Source organism: Spodoptera frugiperda, chromosome 8 (assembly GCF_023101765.2).
Source record: "Spodoptera frugiperda isolate SF20-4 chromosome 8, AGI-APGP_CSIRO_Sfru_2.0, whole genome shotgun sequence".
NCBI lineage: Eukaryota > Metazoa > Arthropoda > Insecta > Lepidoptera > Noctuidae > Spodoptera > Spodoptera frugiperda.
This window is the reverse complement of record NC_064219.1, coordinates 6,004,926-6,020,508: the sequence shown is the minus strand read 5'-3', so window position 1 is coordinate 6,020,508 and position 15,583 is coordinate 6,004,926. Positions and strand designations below refer to the sequence as shown.

At 34.9% G+C, this 15,583-nt stretch overlaps 1 protein-coding gene across 1 annotated transcript; it reads left to right on the top strand.

Moving 5' to 3' along the window:
• The first annotated feature begins 5,272 nt into the window (after positions 1 to 5,272).
• LOC118282051 (B-cell CLL/lymphoma 6 member B protein) lies at positions 5,273 to 15,292 on the top strand. Its single transcript, XM_050695350.1, has 5 exons — positions 5,273 to 5,562; positions 10,472 to 11,238; positions 11,724 to 11,918; positions 12,408 to 12,659; positions 12,754 to 15,292. The coding sequence occupies exons 2-5, from the start codon at positions 10,573 to 10,575 to the stop codon at positions 12,934 to 12,936; spliced, it is 1,296 nt and encodes a 431-aa protein (XP_050551307.1). The 5' UTR covers positions 5,273 to 5,562; positions 10,472 to 10,572; the 3' UTR covers positions 12,937 to 15,292.
• Positions 15,293 to 15,583: the final 291 nt, after the last annotated feature.

Below are 15,583 nucleotides of genomic sequence, written 5' to 3'. Positions count from 1 at the left end.
GTTTGTGATAAACAAGTTTAAACATAACGAACATGTACAAGGGGTTAATCAGTATGCTTTTTAAAGAGGAGATTGATCAAATCTCAAAAGCGTGGCTTGTCCATTTTAGGGTGCATCTGCTTGACTTGATAATACGTGCTTTAATAATTCGTATTCATTCTGTAAAGTGGTCTTTAGAATGGTAACTATAAAACGTGTAGCGTGTGTGACACCTCGCCCTCACAAGTAGTGTGTTAAGTCAGTTAATTAAAAGTATTCATTAGAACAATACGTCTCCTTATTTGGAAGCCACGTCATTGCAAATGTGTGTGGCTCTTAATTTGTACGGCTTTTTGATTTTACCAAAATATCTGTTGGGAGGGACTTCTTCCAAACATGTCAAGGTGTACTGACTTGCTTGACTTCTTGTACTTAATATCCTACGTCCTTCATCGCGATTTTATTTATCAAAAATCTGTACATAAAGTAAAACCCATACAAGCTGTAGACCCATTTATAACTCTTATGCTATCTCGTTAGCTTCAGAAACAGTTCACCGAATATCTAGTAAGGTATGTCTTGGAATTTAATATACGACGTTGAACTTAAATGGACAATAGAATTACTACATTGGAGACTACTTATACTTACTTCCTTTTCCAGCGGGATGCTGTGTAGCATCCATCAATATTGGGTCATCCGATATCTTCGGCGTAGAGTAGCCGTTATAGTGTCGTTCGCAAACAATGTGTATCATCATTCCGCCGTTATTTTATTGCAGTAGAGTAATGTTCCGTTCATATGTTTACTCTCACACGCATGCCACCCCAACTTTGTCCGTCAAACAATAGTTGGGAATACAATAGTGTTGCGCGCGCATCTGTCACTAGCTCGCCTCTGATTGGTTGCGAGTGCGGCGTGCGCGCACCCTACGCACTGATTTCCACGCTGTTGTCCGAATCAATACCGAAATTCGATATAACGGTTAATGTACGGCTTTATCGCAATGTTTTCAGATAAAATGTGCATTCGTATAGATTTTATAAATCCTTTCATGGTTTGTGTTTATGGAACAATAAATGGAACGCGACGATAAAACCATCTATTGTACTTATACGTATTGTTTCCTTAGCACGTTTAGTTTTTTAATGAACTTTTGAAATCAGCTGTATAGGTACTTAATACTCTGAGTACCTAGAGTGACCTACCTTGTAACAAAGGTGTATCGATGGTCCTCTCTCGCGGAGGTGTAAACAAAGCTCCGTATCGTGGGAACACGCTGACATCGGAAGGATGTGTTCACATTCGAGTAGCACGTCACAACACACCTTTTGTAATTGTTTCCCTTGTTTCTAAATGGGGATGTAATGAGGTTTATGCTATGGGAACTGGGAACTCCATGGTCTAGTCGCCTAGGATACTTAAGTGGTACTTGTATGTTGCAGCGATTCCATAAAACATTGTATATGATATCATAGTTTGCTGTATTACCACTGTGATTCTATATTATAATGAGAGAGAGTCAATTGAGAAAAATATAAAAGTATTTTTACAGTTTACATTATGCTAAGCTACCTACTAAGTATCACTTAACAACTTATGTAACCATATTTATCTGCAAATAAATCTTTGACGTTGACGTTGACTGACGGACTTATAATTATGAAAATTTCGAACCAGTAATGCACCAATATTCCAAGCTATAAATATCATTGACCAAGGACATTTATTGAACCCAAAATAGCATTAAATTTCTTATATAATGACTACATATTATAACACGACGACCTTAGAGTTGCAAAATTGTGAGTTATGGTCGAAATGTGCAAATGCCAATGCAAATGCCAAAAAATGATATTTATAATTTACATGCGGATGCTCTCACATAATTATATATTTTATTACACTAGTACATGTCGAATCTTAATTCATAACTTTAATAATTCGAACCTCTCTATAATATGAAGTTATCACGAGGTCCCCAGACGACCTCTTTATACATAAGTATTTCGAATTAAATCAATACATTTTTGTGCACTTGGTAATTCAAACCAAAAAAATCAATTGCACGTAACCAAATGACTCGTTATAATTTGAATTTACAACATTCAAACTCTCGATAATTCGAAATTTAAAAGAGAAAGAGATAGAAAGTTCTTAGAACTTGCAGGGCAGAGTACCGACATTTTGAGGTAAATTCAAATTTCGACCATTTGTTTATTCAAATATTCGTTAATTCGAAATATTTTTAGAGCCAGTTTCGAATCAACGAGAGTCTACTGCCCTTCAAATCAGTCGATTCACAAATCACAAAAAGTCTTGGATCCCGCAACGAAACAAATCAGAAGATCACCAGAAGATATTACTAGAGAAGAAGAAAAAGAAAACGAGAAAGGTTTGCTATATAATCTCTATGCTTAGGAGATGGATAAAAAAACTATCTTCAAAGGTTCGTCAGATTCATCAAACAATTTTGCTACTGGAAAGTCCCTGTTAAATATCCTTCAGTCGGGTCTTACGTCAAATGTGACCTTACAAAAATTGAGCTAAATACTCCATTCAAACATCTGTGTGAAAATAATAATGCATATAGTAGTAGTTCAACCCATCATTGAGAGTGTCGTGCTAGTCATGGTGATACCATGTGATGTTTATAGCGCGTATTTCTATTGGTGTAACGAATTACCTGTGTTTCCCATAGATGCAATAAAAATGGGTTGATTGGTTCTCACGGTGGCGCTGTTTGTTTTAAAATCGATACTAATTTAATATGATGCGATAGTAATTTGGAATAGTTTATATTTAGATGTATTCTGCTACCAATAATGTTCGAAATTTTAAATTGTAGTTTCTTGAGGATTAGTAGAATTGTCATAGATTTTTTATTTTTAACTTTAAAAATGCAACGACAATACATTTTATTAGATTTAGTCTCAAGAAAAAGTTCATTTAAAAGGAATATTACCGTTTTTTATGAACTAATCGACCAGCCCACACTGATCAATAACACAGCAACTACTTGTAATGTCATCGATATCGACAAGTACTATTCAATTACACGTCCAGCCGGCAGTAAGCGACACCGGTAGCGTAGGATGCGCGCGCGCAAGCTTCCGGCGCGTGCGTGAGTATGGCTTCCCAGTTCCGCTACAACACAAACTTATTATTACCACCAAGTCAAGCAAATATCAACCTTATTTTAAAGGTGTTAAGTGCTATGGTAGGTATGTAAGTAAGTTAGTGTTTTAGTCTAATTAGGTCGTTGCCGCGCATGCGCTAAGCCGGACACTTGAAGAGGATTTCGAGTACTATCTAGTTTGTCATATGTTCCTATAATGGAGTCGCCTGTATGTCTAGTAGGTGCTTTGTAATGGTTATACAATGGTAAGTATTGCAAGGTTTCTTTTGTTCCCGATGAGGTCATGGACCTTTAGGTGGAAGTTTCGGGAATTATACATATATATTTTTTAATTCAAATTCATTTATTGCATCAAACATGCTAGGTACATACAGTTCTTACTAACATATTCAGTGTCACACATTTGAAAACGTGTGTTATTCTTGATCTAGGAGGAATACGTTCAAAAGAAATATTTGGAAGTATTCTGTACTCAAAAATTTGTTGTAAATGAAATTTTTATTATAAATCTGTTGAATTATTTTTTTCTAAGCATTAATTAAATTAGCATTCATTTTGATTAGGTGACATGATTTGGATTATATTTTTTTATAAACGTAGAATTCTGGCTCCAAATCTGTAATAATTATCTACGCAACTATTCCAACAAAGAACATTTAAAACGGAAGCTCTTTAAACATATTATTATCCACATTCAGCTCAGACTCTAACATCTAAACAAATTACAACATACACGACATAAATCCAATAACCAATTGCTAAACAAAAGCCTGCCGACAAACTTGCGACTCAGTCGCAGTCCCATTGAGGACTCGCAACAATTGCACTGATTACACAACGCGGCCAGTGTGCCGCATTAATTGAATTCTCCAGACTCATGATTCAATTACATTCAATTATTTTCTCCAAGCCATGGGCGGCTTTGGGCGGGGCGTCATCTGATTGGGCGGCGCTCCAGGGCGGGCGGCGACCAGAACCGCCCAATGAAACATATCGCTGCGTCTCCTTTTACGCTGAAAATTTGTTTATTTTACTTTATTTTTAAATAAAAAATGTAAAAGCTTTTATTAAAACAGCAAATGGTTTCGTTATTATTTTTCCATTGTAACGTACCATTTTCTGAAGAATTAATTTTCAGTAGTTTGTCAGTATTTAAAAAATATTATTAAAACCACGCGAAGAATAAAAGATTGGTTATACCTAATTCAGGTATAGGTATTCACAATGTGTCCTTATCTACAGACAAAATAAATTGCCAACATAACAAGTTAGTAGTTATGTAATAAAATGTAGAAGTTACCTTGAATTCTGTCAAGTTCATGAAAAACATTAAACGAATTACTACTGAACTGAAAATCACTTCACGGAGACATCGCACAGAAAACGTTAAATTACAGTTTTGAAATGAAAATAAATCAATAATACAACACAGTATATGTATGTCAGAATAAGATCTTACATAGTTTACGTAATAATCAATACCTATAATTAAAAATATTTAAATAGAATGAATACAATACATCTCAAATTTTCATTTAAATAAAACCTAATAATTATTCGTACATAAATCATCTACAGTCTACAATCTACATCTCAGACATACAGTCTCTATCAGTTATCTTAGAGACTAAAATAAACATTATCACATAAACCTTTGTATTTTGAAAAGAAGAAAATAATTTTATTATAACAAATATAACTAAAAATTCTACAATTGAAAATAATATCTATTAATTTGAACTTATTTCGAGTTGCAAGTGAGTTATACGAAGGTACGGTACACATGTGGGTCTTATCAGTAATCGGTATTACAAGGTAAAGGTTTAAAAAACCCCAAGTAGACACTTGTGGCGTGTGCATGGGGGCCCATGTTCCGGGTCCTTTAGACATGCCTCTGTGCTTGTGGAATATAGTGTGTTACGGAATTTACGAGGTACGATACATCTTTATTTTTCCAAAAAATGTAATTTACGAAGCAAATAAAATTTTATATCTATATTTTTAAGATATGCCTTTTAGTGTAAGGCTTAAGTTCCCATCAAATAGTTCATAGGGTATTATAATTCCACTCCCACCACATCAACTTTTACTATTATTATTACGACTCCAAATCAGGTATAAAGTAAAATAAGTACACAATGGTTTGACAGCACCCTGTGCAGGGGTTACGGCGGCCGCACGCGCCAGGGTGCTCACCCTGCGACAGCCCGCCAGTCGAGTCCCGACCGCCCTGCCGAGCGGACCGCGCACCCCTAACTAAAAACCCACCGAAGTACACGAACTTTACAGTACGATCTCATTTAACAAAAAAAAGTTTACATATTTAAAAAGTTTTAATAGTTTCGTTCCGTTTTTTAAAGTTTTAGTTTTAGATTTTTTTAAATTTTTCGAAGTTTTCGTGTGCAGGGGTGTCGCCGGGTGATTCAGAAGAGGACCAGACTAAGGTATGAGTCATTACATTAGTTTTCGCCATAGTAACACCCTCGCCACGCACCTGCGTTTCGCCCTGCACGTGGGCGATTGGCATCTTACTTTGATTTCGTTGCAATTTTGTTTATAATGAGAACCCTTGAGAACCGTTTGCGTATTTTTAAAACCCTTATTGTTTTCAATAATGTTTTTGTGATATTATTTTTCGTATAAATAATTTTGTTGTCCGTAAAAGTTATATTTCCCGGTAAATCAAATAAATGATATTTTATAAAACAAGTGAAGAACAATTTTGTGTGCCGTGTCGTGATTAACAAAAAAAAGACAAACTAAAACAAGATCAAATAAAAACCCGTTAAAATAATATTCATATTTATTACAATTAACAACTATTATTATTTTTTAAGTATAAAATACTTTTAATTCATAGTTCCAGTAACTTTCCACCTATAACCCTCGTTTTCGTAGCTCAAAACTTCTATTAAAACTTTCAACAAACTTTGCCCACATGTAGTAAGAATATCAGTTATCATACGCGGCTATCGGTAACTTAGTTAAAGTTAGGTGAAGCCGGACACAACACAAGTTAGCCGGAGGTAATCATCTGGCTACGAAATCTTGTAGCCAGCGTGCTACGAGATCTCGTAGTCTCGTAGACATAGATTTGTTAGAGAAAGGGGTGCTCTAATTTTTGTGGTCCTTCATTTATTATACATGTTGTTTTATAAAGGTTAGATGCGTGTAATTTAATTGTTAAGTATGTTGAATAGTCGTTGAATTGGAGGTCGTAACATAACGTTGGTTTCATTTTTTTAATTTCAAGGTGTGTTTAAATTTCGTTTATCTTGCTTTAAGTTTTAGTTATTGTATACAAAAATCTCACATTATAAAAAAATGATTAATAGGAAAGGGTATATATTGTTTTTGGTTTAATCTTGTTCATTATTAAAAAAAAACTTGTCTTTAAAGTTTTATTTCTAATATTTGTATAGCTTGTGATTTACTGAAAAAGTTTAATGACAACATTCCTATTATTTTCCTATACATTATTTATAAAAAGTATGTTCAAGGACCAACCAAGGGGGCACTTACTTTTTCCAGTTATTACTTCTATTTTAATCAATATTAATTATTAACCATCGAGCACAGCACAGGTTTTTATACTAAATTCACATTTAAATCGGAAAGTAAAATATTATCTTCAAATGTACTAAACATGGGACATAAGTCAACAAGCTCAATAACGTAACGACTACACAATCAACTACATAAACCTACATACAGACAAAACTAATAACACTATCAGAACAACATAATAACTACTTACAAACATATTAATTAAACAAATCCACATCCAATTTTCACTTCAATAAAACCAGTGTTACACTAACGGTGAGTGTGAACAGCTATTAATTATCTGTAATTAGTTTGACACCTCGAAGTGACCGTGTGTACACGCCCTAATAACTAAGGACAGATACTCAAGAATTCATGGCTAACGTAACATGACAATTATGAGTTATACTTTATTAGGTAGTACTATAGAGATATGCTGTTCACTAACATGTTATTTGTACCGGATTTGTGTTGTTTTATTCATATGTTCGTAAGGCCTATTTTGTAGTCGTAATGGTTTTATTAATTAAGTAGCTGGCTTAATAGACGTTATTAGAGACTAATTGTAAAGTGGTTTACAAGTTTACGTGTCGTATGGAGTTTTCTCATACTTCAAGCTTTTTTATTGTTTTTTTTTTCTTTGAGGGGGGAAATCATCCAATGATTTCTTTCGCCTTGGACGAGGCAAGAGGAAGTGTCAGTCTCTTACTGACTAAAAACCACTCCGTTCGTACTCCTGCTTTTCGAGCCGGAGCTCCAGTAACCCGCTAGGCAGTTCGTAGCTTCAGAAGCTTTTAAAGGGTTAAGGTTATATTTTTATTTCTTATGTTAACAGGGTTTTATACCAATTATATTAACACATACAAAAAACGAAATAAACCAGTTATGACACTGGAAGAAGTAGAAATATACTAATAAGTATTGGAGTTAGTTTAGTTGTTCTCGAGTTTTTCGTTTATTTTATGAATCTTTGAGATTATGTGACATTTTAGCTAAAATACATACATATCGTCACATTTAGCTAAAATGTCGCGTTTAAATAAAAAAAATGTGGTTAGCCTCGAAAGATGCCAGCTTTCTACATATATAGTACTATTAGCATTTAGATTAGTTTACTTTAAAGTTTGAAAATAATAATTAGGAAGCTTTTGTTAAATAATATTAATACTACAGCAGGTATTACATAAGGTAGTCTGGGTATTTATTATTAATTTTAGTTTCTTGATTAAGGCCAGATGGCGTTATTGAAAATGAGATACACAAATAATGATAATGTTCGCTTTAAAAATTTGTTTAAACCCTAGAATAAGTCGACACTCATTAAAGAGATTATTGTTTTTCGATTTTGTATGAAATCGGAATCGAAAAGAAAAGAGCCAACCAAATTTAAAAAAAAAGCAGTTGTGAAAATAAACGTACGAGTACGGTATATTTATGTAAATTGTTAAATATAATATACCTACTACTACGTGGGTGTATTATATCTAGTCATTACGCAACGCAAACCCCGCCTTCCAGCCGCCCAAATGATGCCTCCCGAATATACCGGGACCCGGGCCGAACCACAAATATATGCAATATTAAATTCATTACGCGTCGACCATTTTATTATGATTTCTCTTTGTTGAAATATATTTAATGATTGCTTGAAGTGAAAATGTGCATTGCACTAAAAGAGAAATTATCATAAGATTACATTTTATTAAATTAATAGAAACTAAAAAAAACTTTAAAACGTACACATCACATATAAACAGCCCACAACTGGTCACTACTGACCGAAGGATTCTTCTCGTATAGAGAAAATTTGAGCTTGAGCATTAATCACCATACTTGCTCAATGCTGGTTGGCGATTTCAAATTTATAATTAGTAATTATAAGCCCAGGTTTCCATACGATGGTTTCTTTCACCGTTGGTCAATAGTGTCAGAAACTTAGAGAGTACATATAACTTGGAAAAAGTCATATTGTTCTTCGATTTTGAACTATGAGATGCATGAGAAGCGGGCGTATTAAACCTCCGGGCTACCACTACGTATAACGTACATACATATGTGTCTAAATGGTAAAAAACTTACGTGGCGTTTGTGGTTACCAGATTCAGTCCAATTATATACCTAAATACACTTAAGGTAAAGGTTGTGCTTACAAATACAGCATTGAATACCCAGCTTTAACATAGGCAAACAATCCTAAATTCGCATTGGCTACTGATTTTACAATAACTGGTTAATGTGTCATATTTAAATAACAATAAAAAATAACTTAAAGTGTTAGCCATAAATTAGCAACACCCCAACTAAAACAGCATTACACTACATCTGAACTGAAATAAGTAAATGCAGTATAAACATCCGTTACCACAAACATATTCAGTATATTTGCTCAAACCAAACAATGAAAATGTATTAAAAGGAGAGGGTAGTTCACCCTCGGTAGGGCTGCCACGAGCGTGGGAGCGCCCCGTTGACAGTAATTAGGTAACATTGCATGCGCGACACCCCTTGATTGTGAACTAGACGGGGATTAGCGACGGTCGAGCCTGTTGCTAGTAATCTCTGCGAAATCTTCTGTCAGTAAATAAGTCAGCTATTGGTTTGGTTAAGGAACTTTGATATGAAGGAAACTTTTACGTTTTTCATTACAATTTACGATACATAGATTGCTTTATCTTACGAAGTATCTTATTCGTTAGGAGTTTGTCTCTTGTTAAAACTTTGTTTTTTAATAGTATAAGAATAGTTATCGTTGTTTTCCCTCATTATCGTAATAATTCCCATTGAAAACGCGGGAATAATTCAATTTAATACTTAACTATAGCAAATAATAAAGGAGTTTAATTACTTATTTAACACATACATGTAGACACATATAAAAAATCTATATAATGGAGAAAAGCTCTACTAGTTTCGAGTCACAGAGGCGACGTCGTGCAGCCGCGCAGATTTTTTAGTTAATTTAGTAATGTCACACGATAGTTATTATAAAAAAAACAATATATAAACAAAAATCCTGTATAAAATGACTTCATAAATAAATCAAAGGACGCAATAAAAGTTTATTATAGAACAAATGAATGCTAATCAAGATTGCAGTTCTGTAGTAGTATTAGGAACATTTTTTTAAATATTATTTCACTTTTAATATATTAGTAGAATTGCATGAAAGCGAGTAGTAAAAATTATTACCAATAAACATTCCGAATGGGCTGCGTGCTGCGCCTGACGGAACTTACATGTTGTACTGCAATGTCCAATGCAAGTTGGTAAAGAAAATACTTAAATAAATGGCCGGTAATTAAATGAAACAAAATGTGTTTCTTTTCTAGTTTTTAGTTACTAATATTGAAAACTTTTTCGTGTTGTAACATTTGTGAGATGTAAATAAATTAGATAATGTTCTTAGTAATACTATGTTTATTGGAGATTCCTGATTGCCAATCTAGTTTTGACTTGTGCTGTCGGATCTTTTAATGAAATGATGCATCGAAAGTTGACTTTTGTTATACTTAAAAATCTAGTTAATATTCAATGTAATAAAATCTGTCTTACTAAAATCCTCACGTTTTCATAAAGATTTCTCACCTTGAATGTCCACAAAAGTAGTAAGAAGCAATTTCTCAAAACAAATCGTCGCGTCGCGTTGTCGTCTCCCAGTCGTTACAATCAATGGACCACTCGGCCACAATTGAATCAACGCCTCGCCTTTTGTGCCTTTTACCGGTCCCTTGAACAATCCGCACTGCACTTTACTTTATTAATGTTCATTTTGTCAGCAAATAAATAAACAATCTTTCGTCTTTGCAGATTTGACAAAAATGTCGAAGGTTTTGAAGACAGAAAGTGATCAAAAGCAAAATGATTACAAAAATCAGTGAACTACAATTTCATTACATCAATATTTGAATATGGAGGCCGCTTTGCCACATTTCCATCGTCTGACGTCATCACGATTTTACCAGCCGTATGCAGCTCCACCCGTTCGCATCTCCAGTAACTATCTTCACGACCTCATTCCCCAACAGCATCCGACACTCCTCCAGCAATATTTGGCTTACTATAACGAACCTCTAGTGCCCCTTGACTTGTCCCTCAAATCCACTACACCGATTACCCCTCCGTGCACGCCGCCACCCTTACAAAAAAGAAAGGCAGTCGACGACAACAAACCAGACAAATCCCCTAAAATATTTCGCCATTTTGAAGATAATGATACCAAAGAAGAATCACAAGATAAAACAGACAAACGGAAACTAGACGATGAGAACTCTAACGACAGTGATAGTCCCGAAGTCAAGAAACTAAAGTTCACTCAACAGTTTTTTGAAGAACTTAAGACATGTTTACCTCAAGAAGAGGAGACGACACCATCAAAAAGTGGCAGAAGCTCACCAGACGTCGTCGAAATAAAAGATTTAGAAGAAAGACCTAAAAAATCACCAAAACCAGTTCAGCAACCAACTAAAAAGAGCAAAGCTGTTAGAAGGCTCATGTTTGACGAGGATAAGACATCTCCTGTCTCCGGCACCATCATACGAGATCTAGCTGAAGATGAAACTCTCGTCGTTCGAAAGGTAATTCATAATAACTACTCTGCTAAAGTCGTTTAGTCGATATGGGAAAATGTTCCCCACAACAGCAAACAAAGTCTAATCACACATACGTATCTAAAATAAATGGCAAAGTTGCACAGGAACTATTAATTAGACGTTCTTACCATACCATTACAGCGCTGCACGGCGACTTTCCTTATCGCTTTAGCAATTAAACAGGTACGAAATCGGGTATTGTGCTGTGTTTTGCACTAATAACAGGTCTAAGGGCGCACCGCAACGCTTACTGCAGGGGTGGGCTCGAACACATTAAATACAAAATAAATCGCCATTTCAATACTACCGTCTGTTTCCTTTGGATTGAGATAGAGAACTGTAACGTTCTATTTAGACGTAATAAAGTTGCTAATAACATGCAATTACTTAATAGTCGTAATTGATGGTGTGATAAGAAATCGTTTTAGTAGTGAATGTGGCTTGCATGCTCATAATTGTACTTTTTCTAGGGAGACATTGATCCAGCGTTTAACGTGGTCGAGGTGACCGACGAGGCGAAAGCTTTGATAGCCGCGATAGAGAACAGGCTGGGCCGGTACATATGCAGGCTGTGCCGACGACTGTACAGCGACGCCTTTGCGCTGGCGCAACATCGGTGCTCTCGTATCGTACACATTGAATATCGATGCCCCGAGTGCGATAAGGTAATTTAATCCTAAATACATATTTTATTTAACCAATAAACGGTCTATGGTATTATCCATATTTGTCGATTGTTTTTATCTAACAACATTCCCACGTGAAATATTGAATTCTAATTGATAACAAAACACCCTTCTGTTTATGACATCCCAATACATTTGTCGAGTATTAATTAAATTGCATTTATCACTCTTATTAGATAGGTGGTCCATAATCCTGTAATTTTTGTTCGTGGGAACGGGAGTGCGAGGGTGGCTTACACTTGCCATGTTTCCATGGGAAGCCGACACAAGTGGTGACACGAAATGTTTGTACAAGGGCATCCGTTAATTGAGCCGTGCGGTGATGCGTGTCGGGAGAATATTAGCACTTATATCTGGATACACAATTTGTAAAATATTAATGCGTATCTTTGTTAGGGGATGTTTTAGGATACTGTTTATTATTTTCGATAGTTCCAAGTTAAAACTTTTTATTTCTTTATTGTCTAGGTATTCAACTGTCCCGCTAACTTAGCGTCTCACCGTCGCTGGCATAAGCCTCGGGTAGCCGGCGCAGTGAAACGCCGTGAGCCAACTGCTGCCGACTCCGGTCGCTTCCCTTGCCAGAGATGTGGCAAGATGTTCCGAAGACAGGCTTACCTTCGGAAGCATATGCTAGCTCACGAACAGCCGGAGAATGAGCCTGAGAAGGAACCTTCTGCATTCCGGCAGGTGCATGCTGAATATCCTACTTATCAACCGGTGAGTAAACTAATGTCTATAATGAACTCTGAATTTTACAAAACTCAAATGTCAATATGAATTCGTCACTAATTTAATTTAAATTTTAAACCAGGACGTGATGCGAGAGACCGGCTTCAATAACTTCTGGAACAAAATCCCAGCTCCTCAGCATGAGCTGAACTGGGAGGGGGTGCGACCTAGATGTGGTTCGTCGTGTTCTTCCGAGGACTCGCGGAGTCTGGACGTAACGGGTTCGGAGGATGAAGGAGGGGGCGGGGGAGTTATGGATGGGTGACGGAGGGTCCTGCGACCCGTGCCGCGGCTGCCGCCGTACGCACCGGTCGCCACTGCCCTCTACCCGTACTCCGCGCCGTACGCGCATGACACACACATGTATTTCTCTTAAGCGGGTGAGTCCCCCACACCCAGGTAACCTTGGAAGTGGAGTTTGTTGCCCAAACATATAATGAATTAATAATACAATGAATTAACATCCTCTCTCTATTGAAAAAATATCCATAATGGGTCCTCTTTTAGTAGTTTTGCTTGAACATTATCTTGTTATAATGTCATATAGATTTCAACCAATTAATATAAATGTCTGTATATTCTTTTGTATATAAGTGTGGCGTGTGTATTAGGTTCTAGGAATATATTGTAAATATTAATGATCTCCTGCAGCACATTCCAAATCATCTAATCACGTAAATGTCAAACATTATGCGTGTAGTTTGTTTAAATATAATCTATATTTAGTAGTCGTATAATTCAATTTTATTAGATGTATAGCAGTTTATAGGTATAATAATAGTATTTGTAGGTATAAAAAACTTAGTATAAATTCATAATTTGTATCTAAAAATGTTAGTTGGTAAGTTATCTCGGTTCTAAAACGTATTACAGTATTGGCATTAAGTTCGATCGTTCGTTAACTGTCAAAGGGTCACCGTCATCGATCGGTACATGAGCATATTTTTAGATGCAGCGGCTACCACGGCAGGCTACCACCGTGCCACAAACCCTCATTATTATTTCAAAGTGAACAATTCATAGGAATTGAGTCCACCCCTAACTGGGACGTCTTCAAACCGTGATACAATATAGATTACCGATTATTCGATTATCATTACAATTTATTTCGATACCTTGTTCCGATTTCACGATAATAAATTCATAGTAGAAATGTCAATCGTTCGACAGGTTTTATTTCATTTTACCGTTAAGAGAAAATAGTTTATATATTTTGGTTGCACTAATCAAAATGTTTATGCATATAAATTAGCTAAGAAATCTAGTCCTTCTAATACCAAATTCATATTAAATTAAAGATCGGATTCAGACATTTTGATAGTAAAAAATCGAATGGAGTAGCGGTACTCTTCTGCTGCACAGTTACTTTTTTTGCTTACTGTAATATCAATTACTCAATTTCAAGGCATTAATTTCATGTTTTCATCGTGTTGTGTATATCTATTGGACGTACAAATTAATGGATTCTTTGGATAAATATCAAACCTATAAAATGCGGTCTTAGCAATGACTTAGCGATCAAGAAATGTATTGATTTCCCAATTTTATCAACAATATGTACCTATATTGTAAAACAACAACTAATGCCGTATCTACGTCAGCATAATGAATGCAATACGAATTTTGCATAAATATATACATTAAAATACCAACAATTTACATGTAGAGTCGTAAATTAAGACTTTTTTGGTCATTCGCTCTGATCTCATAGTACTTAGGTATTCGAAATATTATTTATTGCATATTTATTTTAGTTGTAATAAAATAAATTAGTCAGGTCTTTAGTCAAAATTCTAGTCTTTTTTTAGGTCTTATATTTACTTAGAATCGATGTGGATTAGTTCATCGACGTTTGCATAATAATTATTTATTGTCAAATTATATTTGTTCTTTTTTCTAGTCAATTAATTATACGTATTTTACCTAGTCATTATAATAAGTACAATTAATTTTGGTCTCAATAAAACTACGTAGTCAATAATTTCTAGTCATTTTAGGATATAAGAAACGATTATTTAAGAAGGAAAGAAATGTATAAATCTACAAAAACATATAAATTATAAAATGCAATCTAGTCTTACAACGATTTCTAGTCAAATGAAGTCATTTATTTTAATTTTATTAAGCTTAAAAAATAATTAAGGACAGTTCAAATTATCATAGCACTTACCAAAAATTTATAAATCTAGTCTATCTAGTCAGAACTACATAAGTATTGATTATCTCTAGTCAAGAATTAAAACATCTAGTCAGAAAATTATCTAGTCAGAAATTAATCTAGTCAGAAATTAATCTAGTCATAAAACAATGCCAAATATGTCTGAGATCTCTATCTATCTGTAATATCTAGTCAATCACATATCAACAAATAAGAAAAAAATAAATAAAAAAGAACAAAACTAAAAATAAACGTACCCTTGCAAAAATAATTCAATAGCGTCATTGCCGATACCGCATATTATAAATACTAAAACAATATAAGGTGTTCTAAAATTATCTGCCATGGCTTTAATGGGAGGTAGGTAAATTACAATAGTGAAGAAAATTTCGTAACACTGACCAGTTAATTCAATTTAAGACCAAGACCCACGAAAACGCAATATTGTATATAGACTATATACCACAAAAACATTTCATGTTAAATGTTGCCAAGACGAGACCATATAGCGCACTGTCAAAATCAGATCCCGTGTAGAGCCAAGTTTCTAACCCTATACTTTTGAACTGGCGAGTCGGCCGCACGGACTTTTTGATATTCGTCATATGGGCTTGAGCTTAAAAATCTATTCAATCTTCTAAACTCTTTCCGTGCGGCCAACTCGCCAGTTCAAAAGTATAGGGTTAGAAACTTGGCTCTACACGGGATCTGATTACTTTTTGACAGTGCGAGCTATATGGTCTCGTCTTGGCAA